Source organism: Alligator mississippiensis, chromosome 2 (assembly GCF_030867095.1).
Source record: "Alligator mississippiensis isolate rAllMis1 chromosome 2, rAllMis1, whole genome shotgun sequence".
NCBI classification, from domain to species: domain Eukaryota; kingdom Metazoa; phylum Chordata; order Crocodylia; family Alligatoridae; genus Alligator; species Alligator mississippiensis.
This window is the reverse complement of record NC_081825.1, coordinates 161,551,565-161,571,265: the sequence shown is the minus strand read 5'-3', so window position 1 is coordinate 161,571,265 and position 19,701 is coordinate 161,551,565. Positions and strand designations below refer to the sequence as shown.

The 19,701-nt window shown below is 47.0% G+C and overlaps 1 protein-coding gene across 2 annotated transcripts in view; it reads left to right on the top strand.

The window, feature by feature from the left end:
* EMCN (endomucin) overlaps positions 1–19,701 on the top strand; it is a 112,365-nt gene that overhangs the window by 76,421 nt on the left and 16,243 nt on the right. Inside the window, exons 5-8 of one of the 2 annotated variants that reach the window (XM_019488056.2) lie at positions 133–228; positions 2,699–2,723; positions 3,152–3,210; positions 7,505–14,817. In XM_019488056.2, the coding sequence (XP_019343601.1) occupies positions 133–228; positions 2,699–2,723; positions 3,152–3,210; positions 7,505–7,515 (191 nt within the window). In that variant the 3' untranslated portion in view covers positions 7,516–14,817. Of the gene's footprint in view, positions 1–132; positions 229–2,698; positions 2,724–3,151; positions 3,211–7,504; positions 14,818–19,701 lie in introns of those variants that run through there. The other variant, XM_006264504.4, reaches the window with a different exon arrangement.

Here is a 19,701-nt window from a genome sequence, read left to right as displayed (position 1 = left end):
AGAGAAATGAACAGCTCTTGCTGCTGCTGTGGGAGGGGCTGGGGTACATCATTAATTTACTTTATATTAATATATTTTAAAGTTCTACAAGTGGAATGTAGTCAGTAAAATAATTTTATCCATCTTTTGCAGATGTTATTTTGCCAGTTGTGATTGCCTTAATAGTAATAACATTGTCTGTATTCATTCTGGTGGCCTTGTGCAAAATGTGCCGGAAGACAACCCCAGGTATTTGTTCAACAGTTTTCTTTATGCAAACTGTCTTCAATACATTATAACATATTGGAGAAATATTGCTGTTTTTTTTAATTTGACCTGCCATACACATTTAATTGCAATCTGATAGCTAATCCTTCTAATTTTTAGTAACAAAAAAACCCAAAACAAAACAAAACACTTCTTTATCAAGACTAGTGTATGATATGGGTAAGGAAGGAAACAGTTATATTGATTATGCTTGTAGAGCACAACAACATACGGAGTTTAATGCTCCCCCTTATGCTGTGGTTACCTGATGAACAGCTGTGCTGACTCTATCAATGAATCTTGTGTACTGAGAGGAACTGCTTGGCTCAGCAGGATGCAAAATAAGTTGAATTTGCTGCTAAACAAAATCAGCTCTGTTCAAAATACAGGGGAGAAAATCAATGTTTTCTTTTAGGAGAAATAGAACAAATAATTATATCTTTCTCTGTACACATAAAGTATATAAATGGATAAAAAAAATCTCTGGACAAAGAATATTTATATAAATAAGCAGTGGTTTTGATAAATCATTCTATATAAGATGTTGAAGAGGAACATGTTGAATGGGGAAGCAACTCTACTGCATTAATTTTGCCAAATACAGCAAAGGGCCAACTTAGTGAGTTAGAGGCAAAAGCAAGGTACCATTGAGATGGGTACTTGAATTTGAAGCCAAATATAGTCTCTATCTTCTTGTAAATGGGCATGAACTGAGAGTTCTGTACAGGGATTTAGTTATGTGATTCCTGGGGCTTGGAGCTTACAAAAAGGTCTTCAAGGTTCAGGCCAAGGTAAATAGCCTAGGTAAAATGAAATTGTATTAAATTTAGCAAATGGCAATGCAAACTGAAAAAAATATAGAAAGGAAATTCTGATACTTGCCTGGGAAATTACTAAATGCTCCAAGCTTAAGAGTCAAAATTTAGATAGAGAAAATTTCCTTGCTTTTTCCCTCTATGAATGTGAACTGAGTCAAATCAAATTCATTAAAAAAAATCAGTGAATATCTATGAGTTCTCCTGAAGTATTTGTTTAGCTTCAGCTGGCCAAAATATAGTTTTGGCCAGCTGATAGTTTTTAACACAGGCAAAAGTTTCCAAATTAAAGTACCTCTGACAAGTATGCAAGAGCAGCTCAGCATCCAGCTCATGTCTTATTCACTAGGCTTTCTTTCCACTGCCTGTCTCAGCATCAGGGCTGGATCTGGTAGGCATTCTCAGGGCTCATGAACACTGCTCGCATCCTAGCTGAACTGTTCTTGAGCACATCCCACACTCTACATATGCTCTCGTATGCATGCTCCAAGCATAGAAATAAATATTCCAGTGAAAATACTTTGGGGTCATCAACAGTGTGCATTCCCAAGCATGCTGAAGGCCAAGGTCTAAAAGTGGCTGCAGAGGGATGCTCCAGAGCTTTTTCACCAGCTTATTTCCAGGTCTGGAGCATGAATGGAGGAGTGGGTGGGTAAAGTGTATTCAGGAGAGACCAGGGACTTGCACGTAAAGGCTACTTGGCAGAACAGACTCCACACCAAATACATCTATACAAGTGGAGATGTTACTAGCTCTTTATCCAGTAATTTAATTGGCTAGAACATTTCTCAAAAATGAGGAGACCTAGATTCAATTCCCTCCCTTGCCTGAGAAGATTAAACCTACATTCTCCCAGAATTCACCCCTAAATCGGGTGCCTATACATGAGGCATGAGGCTGCTTCGATGCATTGTAGTTACAGTGGGTCATAGCAAACATAATTAATCGAGACTGCTGGAGCATGGTAATTACCACACTCCAGCCAGCTTCTGCGTCTCATGTATCAGCACCCCCACACTTTAAAATGGCAGCAGGGGCGCTTTAACTAAAACTCATTCATCGAGTGACTTAAGTGATAGGGAATTTGGGACAGGCTGTTTGCAGTCACTCCTATTGATGCTTTTCCTCTTTGCTTGGCAAAATTAAATATTTGTTGAAAGAGTGCATTTGTGTGAATCTAGAGCTCACTACTTATTGCACTCACTTGGGAGAAGGAGAGACCTATAACTTTTTCAATGCCCTGTTTCACTGCCAACCTAAAGTAAAATACTTAAACAGCTATTAGAGAAGGACCTGGAACCCACATCTCCCTTCCTCTCACAGGCTATTGATTTCATGCTCTTTGCCTAGCCCAAAAGTAGTTAATTATTCCAGGCAAAGAGGACCAACTTTAACATGAAGGACAGAGAGTAACCAGACACCAGAAAACTGTGGTGAGATCGTTCTGTCAGTGAAAGGAGTTATATGAGTAAAAATTAACATTCCTGTTAATAAAAATATTATTAGTGTATTTGCTGCAGTACTATGAAATTGCCAATTAGGCTTATGCTAGTATTGGCTGAGCTTGAACTTTTTATTTAGTCAAACTCTATACAGTCACAAAAACATAAACTTGGTCTTTTTTTTTTCTTCTCCAGAGAGGCAAGAGAATGGAACCGAACAGTAAGTTAGACCATGTCATTGCATTCCTGTCAGCCTAGTCACAGGACACAGGAATGCAGCAATTTTTGAATGTGCTTCTCTCTGCTTTTCTCTACTTAAATATAAAAAGCCCATTAACATATTTAAAAATACCCAAAAGGAAAATATGTGATTGAGAACAAGGCAGCTCGCATTTCTCATACATACGGAGACCGGCAGTGCTAACCCTCACTTGCTGCTGCAGAATGGCCTGAAGTACACCAGTTCCCAGTTTTCTCTGTGTTGGCTCCCTTTCCACTAGACTGGAGATTAAACTCCTACTCCATTTGTTATCCCCTATGAGCTAAGTCTCAAGGGGTAGTTGTACAGCTCCACTTTTTTCTGTCTGTTGTCTTTTCTCCCCTGTATCCAAAAGTAATTGTTTGCTTATCTTCTTCCAACTAAAACAGAGCCCCATCAGATAAAGAGGGTGTCAAACTTCTTTCTGTGAAGACAGCTTCTGAGACTGGTAAGTGATTCCCTGCTTTCACTTTCTTTATCAATGATAGAGGCCACAGAGGAAGATATTTTACATCAAATTTAATAAAGTGCTAGGCCAATTCAGATTCATTGCATTGAATAAAGCAGCCTTAGAAGCAGTCAGTGACCCCAAGTAAATGTAAACTCTGTCTTTAATGAAAACTAGAAGCAGAAATTGCATTTGTCTAAGAAAATAAAACCTGCCTTTGTAGCACAAATCTATAAAAAACTAAAAAAAAATCACCACTGTTCATTTCCTTGTGTGCTAGGAGCACATTCAGAACACTTTTTATTTGCTTATTATAATAGCCACTTTCCAATCTCAATAGATACATCAGTATGGATGCAATATATCCCTCCTGCTAGAACAGTTGTGGGCAAAATATGGCCTGCAGGCTGGATCTGGCTCATGAAGCAATTTTGCTCAGCCCACAGCAGGTCCCCCAGTCATGTCCAGCCCAGGACAGCCTGGGCCATGACGCATGCCCAGGCGCACAGTGGGGCTGGGGCGGTATGGCTGCCAGACTCCATTTTCCTGGCAGGCCAGCAGTGGGGGCAACTCCTCCTGGCTGCCACTGCTGCCTTACCCAGCCCTGCTGCCTGGGCACCCTGGCCTGTTTGCCCTGCACCCATTGCTGAGGTTGGGACCCACTCAGGCAGGCTGCTTGGTTGAGCAGGTAGCATGGGGCCGCAGGCTGGTGGGGAGCAGGATGGGTGGGCGGGAGCAGGAAACCCTGGGATCTTGGGGCAGTGACAGCGCAAAACTGAGGCAGAGCCATGATGCGCTCAGTGAATGTCTCTGCCTGCAGAAATGGGACTCTGCCCTGGTCTGGGCCCTTACTGTCACTGCCCTAAGGAGATTGGGACAGTGTCACTGTCAGTGAGATCAGGACAGTGTCACTGTCCCACTGTTTCCTTGGACATTGGCTGGGACCTGCATGGACAGGACGCTTAGCTAGGTGGATGTGAACCACAATCTACTCCCTGCTTGGCCCTGCCCAGAGAGCCTGCGCCCATCACAGGGGTGTGTGGGCAGCAGGTTGCAGCTCTGCTCTGGGCCCTGGCCCTGGCCCTGCACTCTCACCACCCTGTGATCCCACGCTGTGATCCTGGCCTCACCTGCTCCTTCTGAACACCATCCCCAGCCTGCCCACAGCCCCATGCTATATAGGGAATTCGGTGAGCTGTTGGGGAGGGTGGAGCTGGGTTGCTGACCCGGCCCACAACACCTCAACAAAATTCCTTGTGACCTGCGGGCCCAAATAATTGCCCACCCCTTTAACTAGTAAGATGTCAAATTCATAGATTCATAGATTCATAGATGTTAGGGTCGGAAGGGACCTCAATAGATCATCGAGTCTGACCCCCTGCATAAGCAGGAAAGAGTGCTGGGTCTAGATGACCCCAGCTAGATGGTTATCTAACCTCCTCTTGAAGACCCCCAGGGTAGGGGAGAGCACCACCTCCCTTGGGAGCCCGTTCCAGACCCTGGCCACTCGAACTGTAAAGAAGTTATTCCTAATGTCCAATCTAAATCTGCTCTCTGCTAGCTTGTGGCCGTTATTTCTTGTAACCCCCGGGGGCGCCTTGGTGAATAAATACTCACCAATTCCCTTCTGTGCCCCCGTGATGAACTTATAGGCGGCCAAATGTGGAACAAAGTTCCTCAATTCCAAGTAACCAATGGTGGTGGTTAAAGAAAAGGTGTCTTATTCAAGTATTTGTATTTGGCAACCTGAAAAAAATAATGTCTAATTCTATTTAGGGAAGTAACATTTTTTGAGAAACTTGGAGTTCCTAGGAACCCCAACACTTCTGTTGTGTTAGTGACAATTTAAAGTCACAACTTTTAGATGTAGTACAAAAAACCTTTAGTAAATCTAAGACAAATTGAAATGTTGTCACTTTTTTTCTTTAAACTTAGAATTTTCCTGGAGCAGTATAAACTATTACATGTGTTTCTATTTTTTGCTATTTACAAGAAAAAGCAATTCAATTAAGAAGGAAACTATAATATAACCTGTGTTGTTTTCAAAAACAGCTTTGAAATGGGTTCTTTTTACTTCTGTTGATTAGATGTTACTATTATTGTGGTGTGCACAAAAACTATAAAAAGGGTTAGGTCTCAATAGGGGAAAAGACTTACTAGCATACTTCATGCCCCTGACTGGTCTTATGTGTTGGCTCAACTGTTTAAAGATTAGCCTGTTTAAGTGGCTATCTTCAGATGTATGTTTAGCCAATGATAATGCTTTTTTGGCTAGGTACAGATGTTACACTTGTCACATGATAAGCACACAGAAAGCAGTTTACAACTGTAACTGAACAGATGGTCACAGCATGTAGAGAATGTTAAAAATGGTGGATTAGCACTGGATGGATGTGGTATCAGATGAAAGTGCTTTAGGTTAGAGTGCTTATTGAGCAGTCTGTGCCAGATCCCATCGCAAGTCACAGTAGGTTGCATTCCGCCAGCATCCCATGGGGCTTTGTGGCACCCCACTCACCCCTCCTCCCGACAGGGCGGTGCTCTAACCTCAGCCAGAACTTGTCTGCTCTTCTTGTCTGCTGTCCCTGCCCCTGAGCTGTCACTGACAAGAGTCAGTGAAGCCTAAGTTCCCAGCCTCAAGGCCTCCCTCCAGCCAGTTGTGAGGTGGAGCCAGGCTGGGGAGGGGGAGGGGTGTGTGTCCATGCACCAGCCCTGGCATCAGGGTACCCATGTCCCCAGGCCCTGCCCCCGTATCCCATCATGAGTCACCCCATGGACATGACTAGGAGCCCAGGAAACCCCCTCCATGCATGGGCACAGCCCCACAGAAGCCTGGCCTTTGCACTGGCACTCCCTCCCAGGCAGCTCCAGGGCCAGGCACCCTGCCAAGTGGAGCCTGGCATGCCTCCCCCATCCCCCTGCTGAGTAGGACCTGGCTGGGGAGGACCTGGTGAGGGTGGCTCACTTCTAGTGCATTGAGGTGTCAGGGGCCAGAAGTTCAGGACTGGGACTGCACAGAGGCAACCCAGCTCATGACCACCTGGCCTTTTGGAAGGCTTTTTAGGTCTGCAGCTTAAAGGGGTGAAGGGCTTTGTCAGAATCATCTTCTAGCCATCCATTGTTCCAGGCTTCCTGCCACCCTTCCAGCCTTCCTTCCACCCCTTTGCACCCAGACCCTCACCCACCCATGGATCCCAAATCCCCATGGGCAGTACCATGGATAACCCCACCCCATCCTGTGCCACCAGTGAAACTGGGGCACATGACTGGGAGTACAGGGAGATGAGAGATTTTATCACCATCTGGGGCAAGGAAGAAATTCAGCACTAGATACAGAAGGGCATTGCAACAGAGATGTCTTCAATTGCATCATCCAGTAGATGTAGGCACAGGGCTACAACAGGGACTAGGCAGAGTGCTGCACCAAGACCAAGGTGATGAGTCAGTATCACCATATGCTTGATGCCAACAAGAGGTCCAGGGGTGAACAATGCCCTTTTACAAGGAGCTTTCCTCTTTGCTTGCCAAGGACAGAGCTGTCAACACCCTGCCAACCTATAGCATCACCAGGGGCCCGGAGGAGTTGCCAACAAGACCCCTCCAGTGGAGGAGGAGGCACAGGGAAGCCCCAGCACTGGGGCAACTGGGTGATCAGGAGCAGGTTGCCAGGCAAGAGCAGGGAAAGAGCAAGAGCTTCTGAAGCTGGCCCCAAAGGAGTCTGGTACATTGTGCTGGTCCCTGCATCATCACAGGCAGCATTGCCTCTAAGCTGTATGGTCTGCATGGCTGTGCAGGCATGCTCATGCAGCGCTGCTAGGTGTGCCTGTATGGCCACGCATGCCACACAGCTTAGAGGGAATGCTGATCGCAGGATGTAGGAGCTGAGGTGTACCTGCTGCTGGAAGCATGCTCCCAGGATATCTTCTCACCCATGGCCAAAAGCATGGAGTGTGAGATGCAGGATAGAGAGAAAAGCTCCAATGCCATGGACAATGGGACCCAGGACCTAGAGTCTGGGCATGTGACCTCTATCTCTTAGGAGCCCCCATCACCCTGGAACTTGACCTCTCAGACTTTGAGCGAACACTGCCAAGGTTTCTGTCCTTCAAAAATGAGTGGAGCAGTGACTTCATCCCCTCACTTCCCCACCCCCAACTTTCTCCCTACGGTCCTGAAGATCAGCTAAGGCACCAATTTCCCTTCCTCCCCCTGGCCTGGGGCACTTATCAGCCCATGTCTCATTCTATGGAAACATAAATCTGCCTCACTAACACATCCCTGCCCTATCTTTCAGGGCCAAGCTGACCTCCAGAGAGAAGTGAGCCTCACTGCAGCTGCCACAAACAGTCATGCGGAACCACCCTCCCCTCCCCCTCCCTTTCCCCCTTCCCCTTTTTGTCCCTTCAAGCAGATTTTTAAAGGCGCTGAAAATGTTAATTGAGCTCTGCAAGCAAAGTAAACTGTAGCTACAACTGCAGGTGTATGCTGCCCTACCCCCATTGGCATCTCCACAGGCCTGGTTGGCAGAGGGCACCCTGAGGTCAGGGACAGGAGATAACATGCAGCTATGTATGAAAACCACTGCAGATGTAGTACAGCAGGAATGAGAATAAGTCCCTCTAGCAAAAAAACCTCCAGTCCTCCTTCGCAGTCCAAGACAGGGACAGATGTGACTACAGGAGTCCTGCATGTGAACCATTATCTCAGCTGCTCTGCTAGGGTGGCCATTGGTCCTATTTTACACTGAACTATCCTGTGTTTAAACCCTTTGTCCCCTGTCCATTTATAGATGAGGAACAGACAGCAAAAAGTCCTGTTTTTCAGTTCATTGGTGGAAATACATGTTAGTCATTTGTCCATGTGATTCTATTGGCTGTACCTAGAGGTAGGGTGGTGTGCAGCCAGGAGGAGAGGGGTTCAGAGCCATCCAGGGAGGGAGGAAGGTGGTGGCCCTGCCCATTGCTGCTGATTCACCAAGGGGCCCACTGGCCCCACCCCTCATTCCTAGTTGGCTGTGTGGTCCAACATCATCAAGAGGCTGCCCTGTATTTTGGGGGTGCATCAATGGCCATGAACAACTGGTGCCTCCTGACATGGGGGGCACCATTTGTAGGCAGCAGTGTCAGCAGTGAGTGGCGAGCAGGGACTGCTCGCAGATGCCAGCAGCAGTGTTGGCAGTGAGGGGTGGGGGTGGTGAGAGGCAAACGGGGACCACCCACAGATGCCAGTGGCTGTGTCAGCTGGTGGGGGAGGGGGGTGGCGAGTGGTGAGTGGCAAGCGGGGACCACCCACAGGCGCTGGTGGCAGTGTTGGTGGCAAGGGTGGGGGGGTGCAGGTGGCGAGCAACAACCGCCCGCAGTAGCCGGGGATGGTGGCGGCCAATCTCAGGGGGGCCACGTGCCTCCCCATGCCCTCCCCCATGCGTTGCCTATGTCAGTGGCCACCTTACACTCTGCTCTTGCTGCCAGGGTGACTCCCAAGTTGTGTACTTGGAGAGGCTGGAAAGTGGCACTCCAGCACTTTCCCCCTCCCCTTTGATCTGATCTGTGGGTAAAGTCAATTGGGTGCCAGCTGGTTTTGATTCTTACAGTGCAGACACCACTCAGGACAACTCTCAACCCCTACCTCTTGTTCATAGCCTCTTGAGCCCAGGGTACACGCCATGTACTCCTGGAGCCATGAGCTGCAGGACCAGCATGAGGAATGACTCAAGATATGGATGGGGGAAATGGGCAGGCAGTGGGGGATGCTTATACCTGGGCAGCAGAGGAGCAGGGATGTGCTGTTGAGGCACAGGACCAGGCTGCTGAGGCACATGCACAGGGGCTCCAGATAGCCACCCGCTATTTGGATGAAACAACCCATGTCACTGCAGAGCTGAGAGAGTCACAGCACCAGGATAAGGAGTTTATGCACAGGGTCATAGATCATTTGGGGTCCACCTATGACATCCCTGAATTGCACTAGCACCACCTCCTGTGGAGAGCCAATAACCATCCCAGGCAGGAGTGGTAAGAGAGGCTGCTGCCCAACCCCTCATTGCATGGTGAGCCCTACTCCAGGGACTCTTCCCTGGGGCAACAGAAACAGGGGTCCCATGGGAGGGACCCCTCAGTGGTGGGTGAGGGGAAATGCTCCCCACCATGCCCTGACTAGGAGATTCTGGGGGGCAAAGGGATGTGGCATGTGGGAGTCACTGACCCATGGTCTGAGGAGGCAGGAAAGTGTCTGGTGGGGTCCACATCAGGGAGCAGCAATGGATGAGGGGAGCGGAACTGGGCTGTCAAAGACCCAATGCCAAAGCTGTCAGGGACAATGCCTGCCTTCTGGGCCCAACTCAGTACTCCCCTCTGCTGGTGATCATCTCATATGCGCAGCTCCCCCCTCCCCCCCCCCCAGTGATTCTAGGCCAGTCCTGAAAGGCTACATGGGCACTTGGAATGGGGCAGGGGGCATGGCCCACCAGCCTGATGGGCCAGGTGCAACAGAGCCCACCAGCCCCAGCTTGTCCACCCACCAGCCAGGGGCCCAGCAGGGAGCTCTTTCACTCCCTGTGGTTCCACTCCTGGCCTGGGTCCTACTGCAAGGGAGCAGCACAGCTGTGGCAGGGATAGGCAGCCCTGGGACTCAGGAGCCCCAGACATAGGCAAGGGTTGCAGGTCTAGGGTCCTTGAAGGGGGAGATTGGGCCCCAGGGACACAGGCCAAGGGGTTGGGGGTCCCCTATTGGACAGCTAGGAGTCCATGGTGCCTGCTGTGGCAATGCCTCCCTGCCCATCCCTTCCCCTCCAGGCCCAGCAGCTGTCTTCCACCCTGCAATTCTCTCAGACAGACAGTGAGTCTGGGATCACAAACCTGTCCAGCTCCTACAGAGGTCCCTGGTTTTTATTCCTGACCACGGAAAGTAGGGTGCCTGGTCAAATCCCCCTACCCCATGCCTGCCCTCCAAAGTTTTGTGTTTGTTGAGTTCAGCCCCTGCAGCATTCCCCATGACGCCATCCCTTTCCCCACTCCCCATCCTAACTGCACCTTCAAGATTCTTTCTCTCCTTTCTCAATGCCCTCCCCACCCCCTCCAAATGTTTGTTGGTTTGTGTTAGTTGGGTCCAAGCTGAGACAGACAATTCTCAACAAGTTTTCTTTATTAAAAAAAAGTTGGCAGCCACATCATTTTTTTAAACTGAGGCAAATCTCTTACTTGCACTGCATTCTTCTGCACCCTAGTGTCTGCCCCTAGGTGGAGTGGGGGAGAAGTGGGGGAGAAGAAGGAAAATGGTGTCCAGGCAGCCTGGATTGTGGGCAGTGCTGCCCAGGATGCAGGACCAGAGGAACCCAGGGCAGGAGACTCATGGCCTGGTATTAGGGCATGGGCACTCAAAAGGTGCTTGTACACATGATGGGGCTTTAGTTCAGTTTAGTTCTCCCTAAATTGAAATGGTGGGTTTTTTAAAACCCACTGTTTCTACCATGTCAATGTAGGGAGCACTAAACTAAACTAAACCCCCATCGCGTGTACACAAGGGTTAGGGGGGTCTGATCCTTAGAGCCTACCTGCCTCTCCTGTGGTGGGCTGGGCAAGGTGAGCTGCCAGCGGGCTGAGAGGTTCCTGAACTTCAGGAGACCCTGGTGCTTCCCCCCGTGGTGGCAGTACCCCCCCAGGTGGCACCCACCTGCTGGCACCTGGCCCAGGCAGTCTTGGGGCACCGCTATCATGGAGGAAAGCACTGGGCCCTCTGCAGCTCAGGAACTGTGTGACCCAGTGGCAGCTTGTGCAGGCAGGCTTGACGGAAGCAAAAAAAACTGGCAAGGAGCTTGATCTTTTTTTTTCCTCCCAGAGCCTGCCTGAGCTACGCGGGGGCCTGGTGCTTTCCTACGCAACTGTATTGCCCCCTGGGAAGCTCCCACCTACTAGCAGCCCACCCAGGAGCTGCCTAGGGATCACTGCAGCTGCAGAGGGAAGCACTGGGTCCCTGCGCAGCTCAGGTAGGCAGGCAGGCTCCGGCAGGAAGAAAAAAAAAGATCAGGTTCATTGCCACTTTTTATTTTCCTTCAGTCAAGTCTGCCTGCAGGAGCTTCTGCCTGTTTTTATAGCCCCTGAGTTGCGCAGGGCCCAGTGCTTCCCTCCACGGTGGCGGTGCCCCCTGGGACTGCCTGGGCTGGGTGCCAGCAGGCAGGTGCTGCCTGGGGGTGCTGCCACCTGGGAGGGAAGTATCAGGGCCCCCCGCAGCTTAGAGACCACTTGGCCAGATGGTAACTCGCCCCCCTCCCCGCTGCAGGAGAGGCAGGTAATCTCCAGCACCCTGTGCACCATTCCCACTGCCTGGGACCATGCAGGAACAGCTGGCTTGCCCTGAGGCAGAGTGGCAAGGTGGCAGGAGGGTGGCTGGGTGTGCTGGTGGTGGGAGAAGGCAGCAGGGATGGTGCATGGGGTGCTGGAAGCCCACCAAGCCTGAGCTTCCCTGAGCACATTGACTCCAGTGCCCTGTACACCATTGTACTTTGTTATGTAGCAAACTAAAATACCCTGGATGAATTTTACCTTGCTACATAACAAAGTAATTTAAAGCAAAATACACCGCTGAGGTTGTAAATAGCAATGCCATTAAAGTGGTGCAAAAGGGCAATTAAGCCACTTTAAAGGCCAATTTTGTTGTGTGTACAAAGGCCCGAAGTCCTCTGGCCCTACTAATCTGGGGAGGACTCCCGGTCTACATGGGTGAGGAGGTAGTCAACCAGGGCTTTGTAGATCTGGACAGCCTTCTGCCCCGTCATCAGCAGGGAGACTCAACCTCTCCTCCATCCAGGTGATGCATGTGCTTGTATTGCATGGGTCCTTGGTCCAGGCTTTGTGGAAGACCTCCCCCTGGGATCTTACAGATCTTGTGGAGGACACACATGGTAACTATTGGAGGTGATGCCAGAACACCCTGGCATCCATGGTATCCCCGATAGCCTCATCCTTGTCAGCTGTGTGAATGTCAGTGGCCCAGTCCTGGATGCTTGGTAGGCACAGGTTCTGGTGGGTGGGCATGAGTGGAACAGTTGGCTGGTGGCTTGTGGACATTAGGGCACACACCATGGTGAGCCACTGCCACATCAGGTTTAAATGGGCATGCATTATATCCTGCAGTATCTGGTGAGTCGAGCAGGGCAACCAGCAAGACACACCACACCTCCTGGGTCTCCCTGCTTGGGCATGGGTGCCGGGATGCCACAGCAGGATGTGGGAAGGCTGGGACATGGAGGCACATGAAATCATGACAGCACCTGGGGGGAGGGTTTGCAGTGATGTGGCAGGGTGATGGGGGTGCAGGGAGCCTTGCAAATCATTACAGATACAATCCGATCCACCCCTCTTCAATGGCTTCCTATTCTTAGTAACATACTGTGTCACCTGTATGTATTGTATGGCTTAAGGCCCTTCCCAGGGGGCTGTTGGCCTACTTGTGGGGTGGCAGGGTGGCACTTGGGCTATATCACCTGGGCTGCCTGGTTTTAGTTTCTTTTTCTGCCACGACTTTGGTGTTATAGTTTTTGAGAGGCAGTTCCCTGCAGGCAACCTTCCTGGTCCAGCACCCTGGCCTCTTTGTGGGGCTCCAGATTTCTCCTTTACCTTACCCTAAACACCTCCAGTCTTTGATGAAGATGGGCAATGCCCAGACTCAATGATGTTATCTGCTGGTGTGGGTCTTCGTAGTGGCCCCTGGTAGCAGCCTGCAACCCAACTGACCTTCACTCCAGCCCTTGTCTTCTCTATACAGCTCTAGAAGGTTCGTAGCTGCTCTGCCAACCTCCTTAGTACTAATAGTGTGTGTAACTCAGTTCAACAAACCCAGAAATCAAAACCAAAAAAGTGGCAGCATCCGCTGCTGTTCTGCCCCACCTCTTTAGAGGTAAACCCCTCCTAACAGAGACCTTTAAAGGCAGTCCAGCTTATTTGGCCAAACCCTGTTGCCCAAAGCATTCTACAGGTTTACTGGCCTTAAATCTAATGTCCCATCATCATGGGACCTGACAAACTGGCCACAGCCCCTCTTTTGCCTTCAGACTCTCTTGGTCTGCAGGCTTCATTCCTGGGGTATGCTTCCCCTAAGTCGGTCTCTCACCCCTGAGATGGACAGGGCTTCTAGGTGAAATGCATCCCACACTCAGGCCTCTCACCCAATCTGCCTCCTCCTTGGTTTCCTCTTACCTTATGGTTGTCTCTCCGCCACCTGTCTCACTGGAGTTGCCCACATCTGCTCTGACATCTGCTGGAGGTTGTTTTAGGGAACCAGTGTTCCTCCGAACATTGTGCTGCTCTGCCTGGTCTCCTGGCTCTGCTCTGGTGGCCTGCTGCTCCCTGTCAGGGGACTGCTTCAGCATCTGCCTCCATAGCATGCTACAGGCCTCCTCTCCAGGTCCCTCACCAGGGCTGGAAGCACTTTTGCTGACGTGTTCCCTGCCAAGATGGAGGGTCAGGTTGCTCTAGAAATGCTGCAGTGATCTCCACTTGCCACTTCCAGGAGCCACTCCTGCAGAGGTAAGCAGGGGACGCCAGTCACTTTGCTCACTCTCTTCTTCCCTCTCACACACATATCCTCTCCCATTAAAAAGAAAAAATGCCTTATCTAAATTATGGAGAAAAAAAAATAACCCGCAGCTGCCTATACATGAAGATCTCTTAAACTTCTACCGCATCTGAGCTTAAAATCTAGACATCCTGCTTGAAGAACACCAATTCAACTTGAGCAAGACTCATTAATCTCCAAGATACCTGGATGCAGCAATGGCTCAATTCACCCCTTAATACAGAAATTAGTATTACAAATCCCACCATTAGACCAGCTAACTTTGATCTCCCTAGACATTTTTGGTCTTCTCTAAACTGAATGAAGACAGGACATGGCAGATGTGGATTTCTGGTACATTTATGGGGCTGAACTATCTCACTGAACTGAGACTGTGAATCACATCACCTCTGAGCTTTGAATCACATCAACTCTGAATGTCCTCTCTGTGCATTTAATGGAACTCTATTGGATTTGCACAATCCTACACTTGAGGCAAATCAGCTGGCTGCAAAATTTAGACATAAAATTGTGAATATTCCTTGCTTTGTGATCATTGTATCATTATACACTAAAAAAAACAAACAAAAGAACCTCTCAACCTTGATAATGCATTTGAATTAAGCCTTCTTCATAACACTGTTGGCATTTTTCGACTTCTTAATATTATTCCAAATGCAGCAGCTTGATGATGAACAAATTATGATATTTTAGAAAAGCAAAATAAGCATGCAAAGAAAGACTCTGCTCTGGCATGCAACCCTGGAAGTCTCATTGTATTCCATGAGGTTGTGTAAATTGTCTGTCAAGCCCAAATTTGTTCCTAAACTCTGATAATTGAGAACAGAACAAAAAAAGACTGGCTTCTTCCATCAATGCAACAAAATTATACTTTGATAAAATTGAACTAATTTTGTTACAAGAATATCTGCAAGTAATACTGAAGAATTGGAAGAAAGACTTATGTTTAATTCAAGATGTACCAAAAATGTTTGCTGTGCTAATAGAGCTTGTGACACCAGGAAAACTAAATAAAATGTTCTCTTTTTTTTTGACTGAGTTGGCTGTAATCTTGAGTTTCTCCTGCCTTCTAGCTTGGGTTGTATTTGTAAAAAATCTAAAAGGTTTGGCTTTCACATGTGAGTTTTTAGTAGTGTGTTAGAGCAGCTGATGTGAAAAAAATCATGTTCCTGAGTGCAGTCTATGAGAATATTTGTCTTGGACACTAACCCTGGATATAGTGAATAATTTGGAAAGCCTTGCCTGTGGCATACAAATGTACACAGATTAATTCAGCCCCTTCATCCTGGCTACATTGGCATATTCAGGGTTATGCTTTCTAGGAATAAGAAATCATTTCATACTCTATACGGCATCAGAAGAGCCAGCCATAAGCATATTAGCTCTTTTGATGTTTTCTTGCTTTGTGATTGGACATTCACCACAGTTGCAAATTTCCAGAAAATGGATGATAAAGCAGAATTTTGCATGCTAACTAAGAGGTCAGTCCTAGGCCTGTGCGAATAGGGAACTATTCAATTCAGATTTGGCTGATTCAGATACCAGAGATTCAATTCGGAGATCCGAATGGTTTTTCCAATTTGATTCAGCTGAATTGCTTCAGAAGATTCGGAGCTGATTTGGAGATTCGGCCATAGAGTATAATGGGGAATCAATGACATATCTATAATGTTGTTGTCTTTTGGTTGATTCAGATGAAACTTACAGGGATGGTAGCCTCTGCTGAGAGCATGACACATGCCATGTTTCAAGGTGATAGGCATAGGGATTTCTGGGAAACTGCACCTCAAAGTCTTGAAAGCAAAACTCATGTCATGTGTGTATGTTAAGCCACAGTGGGGTGAAAACTGCAGGGGTGATAGCTCTGGCTGAGGCCACAAAGCCTACCAAGTTTCAAGGACATAGGTGGCCTCAGCCAGAGCTACCACCCCTGCAGTTTTTCATCCCACTGTGGCTTAACACACACATGACATGAGTTTTGCTTTCAAGACTTTGAGGTGCAGTTTCCCAGAAACCCCTGCACCTATCTCCTTGAAACTTGGCATACGTCATGGTCTCAAGCCTATGTTGGTATCAACCTCTGTGAAAATGAACTGAAAGAAAGAATCACAGATGGACAACAGATGGAATATATCCCATTAATATGAATGCTTGTGCTATAAATGTATAGATGCCTAGATAATGACAGATAATTCCTTACTTTGGAAACAGGATTGGAGAAGCTGCTCTGCATCAAGCAGACTTTAGCAAAGGTACTTGATATCGATACCATACCACTATGCTATTTAAGTGAGGCAACAAATATGATTTTGTAAAGTTGCCAAGAATAATTCAAACATCTGAATGTAATTTGACACATACAGGGCACGCCTACACATGAAATTAATGTGATGCAATAACTCTAGTGCACATCATGCCAGAATTTATTGCTCCCAGGTGCTGTGTTTACATGTGTGCCTGGGACTACAGCACATTGAACCAGGTCGGAGCAGCCCCAGCTGACAGGAGACCTGTGGGGGCAGGGGTCAACCTGCCAGCCTGGGGCTGCTCCAGCATGGCTCAGCAGTGGAGTTATTAGTTTACTATGGCCTAATAAGGCCATAAATGTAAATGCTGTGACTTTCCTGTGGAGCTAATTAGGCAGCTCCGCAGTAAACATCTCATGTAGATGTACCCACTGTATAGTTTCTTGCAAAACAATTTGTTTTTTAGAGAGAATAGAGTAGGAAGACATAGGATCTTGGTTATGGGGAAAGTAAAGATAGTCACTGGCCCTCAGTAAATTTGCTGGAAAGGAATAAAAAATTGTGCCAAAACTGATGTGGATCTGTTGTTAGCCAGTTATGTGGAATGCTGAGAGTCCTGTAGATGCTAACAGGGGAAATTCCAAACACTTGCACTAATGTCACAAATGAAAGTTTTAGTATTTTATTGAACATAATCAGGAAATTGTACCAAGCAGGTGGCTGACTATTTGTTATGATGCCCAACCTGATTGTGGTCTAGAGATGACTACTAGATTCTAGAGAGACCACTAGATTCACTGACCTTTCTGGGATACTCTGGTCACCATGTGCTTTGTTCCTCTGCTCTTTGTCTGCTGTGCTTTTCCTTAAGAAGGTAAACACAACAGCAGTGGAAATGGAGCAGATTGGATGTTTATGAATGGTGATTTTATTCAGCTAGCCCTTGCTTCACATTCCTGGAAGATGTCCAATAATTTTCTAGGAGGTAACACTGTTGAAGAAAGGGGCCATTTCTCCTTTCAACATACAGATCACAATGCAAAATATGAACGAGTTCCAAATCAAGGGGACATAGCCATCATTCAGAATGCTCCAGGGCTATGTATACTTGAGAAACTTCATGTGCTGCTCTTTGTTAACAGGTCAGATTTCAGCTGTGGTTCCTATTGTTTCCTTTCTAACAGGTTCTCATGACATTCCTCATGCATAGGTAAGATGACATACCCATTCTGGAGTTCTATTATACATGATAAAGTAGATCATTCTGGCACCATGAGCTGAGTGACTTTCAAATAGACCTGAGCTTGTGCCTGGGAGTTACTGCCATCCATCTGTTTCCAATGCTGTGTGTGTGAATTTGTCATTCCTTTTCTGTCATAACCTCTGAGATTCACAACGCACAACTTTGCTCTCTGTAATGAACAATACTGCACATTGTATCCAACCACTCAATTCATCAGTGAAGGTTGAAGACTCCTTTGTTTTTGTTCAATACAATTTCTCTCAGACAGTGAAATATGGGGGCTTTGCAGCAACTTTGCCAGAGTACCTGTCCCAGATCTCCAGAATGGGTATTTGTACAGGTGTGTTTTGGGCCTGATAGGATAATATCCTATCATTTTCTGTTTTCAGGTTATTAGTTTATGCCTTGATCTTGACTTCTTGAGTCTCCTGAAAACAAGAGCCAATATTTTGTTTAAGAATTTTGTTCTCTCCAGCATATTTAACCACACGTGTCTTGAGATGCTACACTCTCATTCTGCTGCTGGAACTGGCAGATGATGGCCATAATTGTCCCTCCTAGATAATCAAGGGGTGGGAGCCCTGGCTTCTGCTGCAGTAAGCCCACCTGGATAATGGTGCCTAAGGAGGTAAAGAACCTTTGTGTTGTCATTTTTAATTTCTAAATGGCTGTTCACCCACTGAGGGCTCAGCCGTTGGAGCCTTTGCTGCAGCCAAAGGGAATTTGGATGTGGGGCATGGTTCCATTGTTCTTATACACTAACAGTTTCATCCTCTTTCTTTTCTTTTGCTACTTTTAGGATTAAGAGGGAGGGATCCAGGGACAGGTAAAGAAGTTAGTTCTCCCTAATGAGGCCCTTTGCCTCTTAGTTCTTCCTTGTGAGTCCCCTCACTAAGAAAAAATTCCTTCTCTTCCTTCTTTCTCTTGAGCAGTATCCAGTGGAGGACAGCAAGGAATAGTTCACTGGTATTCTGTATGCCAGGAAGTGGTAAGGACTGGCACTCCTAGTTACTTTATGGAGTGACTTTGACTATGTAAAATACCTTTGCTTCTGTTATTGTGAGCTTATATCTTAGTACCTTATTTACCTTCCAGATGGCTTCAGAAAAAGATGTTTATCTGCAAAGGAGAAGAAGCCAGCACCCTTATTTTTCTTTTCCTTTCTCTGTACCCTTTCTTTTTTCTTTTCTCTCATTTTCTCTTGCATTACCCCTGTTGTTGTTTCATTCTTCATAGAAATTGTAAAATAAATACCCTGCCAGCTCTTTCAAATATTGACTGCTTTTTATTTGATATTTGTGCAATTTCCAACATACAATTTTGACTGAGGTCTATGGGCACAACCATGAAATAAAGAATATACTTTTCCCCATCTGTCTTGGTGGTTCCATTTTTAATTAAAGTGGGTTTTTTTTACCCTATGTGTCTTTCCAAGAGTTTTTAAAACAGAGGCTACCACAGCCAAGGGGTTCAGCTCTTGAGCCTGCTAAGAGCTACAGCACTGTGGGTTGATGTTTATATCTTAATTTACCTTGATGCTCTGAACTGCAGCCCAAGATATCCTCCTGCCAGGGGAATCACCCAATTTATCATCCTTCCTTTGTTGTTTGTTGAACAGGGGACAATCCTTATCTTCCCATTTCATTGAGCCCTTTATGACACTATGGACTATGTAACTTCATCCTGCTGATACTGAGAGAGAATTATTCCTTGGTTAGGCCCAGTAGGTACAGGAGTTTAGCACCAGGTTCAAGGCAACTGAGAAACCACTTCTGCCATGATTCTGTTGCTGTGCAGTGAGACCTCTACTATAGCCTGTCTTATATTGCCTGGGGCTTACTGAAAATGTTATCAGCTAAATGGGACACCATCAGCTATGCCTAGATTGCTGACCAATGTTTTCCCTCACATATTTTGCTGTGGCTACATTTTCAGTTTAGCATAAATCTATTCTCAGGTATTTTTAAAACTACTTCCTTATTTATTTTATAATTATGGAGACAACCATTCAGAGGCTGGTAGCAGGGCAGCTTTGCATTTAAGAAAATAACCTTTTGTATTTCTTTCCGAATAAGAAATATACTGTATCTTTTCACATACCACATGTCCTGAAACAAGACACACACCTTGTTTTGGGAAAGCAGAATGGATACAAAAGATTTTCCCAGGCATGGACAAATACTGTCGGCTGTGGCTGTGGCTGTGGCAGGGTTAACATTAGCTCTGACACTGAATGGTGAACTCTGCTCCCTCCCTTCCTGAAGCTGGCAGAGGGAGAAGCACAACAGCCAAGTTATCTTGCAACAGTGTCTGACTGTTTCCATTCTTCTATTCCAGTAAGAAAAAAATCAGCCTTCTAGACACACATCCTGATTTTGGGGCATGGGGTGGGGGGAAGGGTGTCTGATTTTGGAGAGAAAGTTGTGTGTGGTA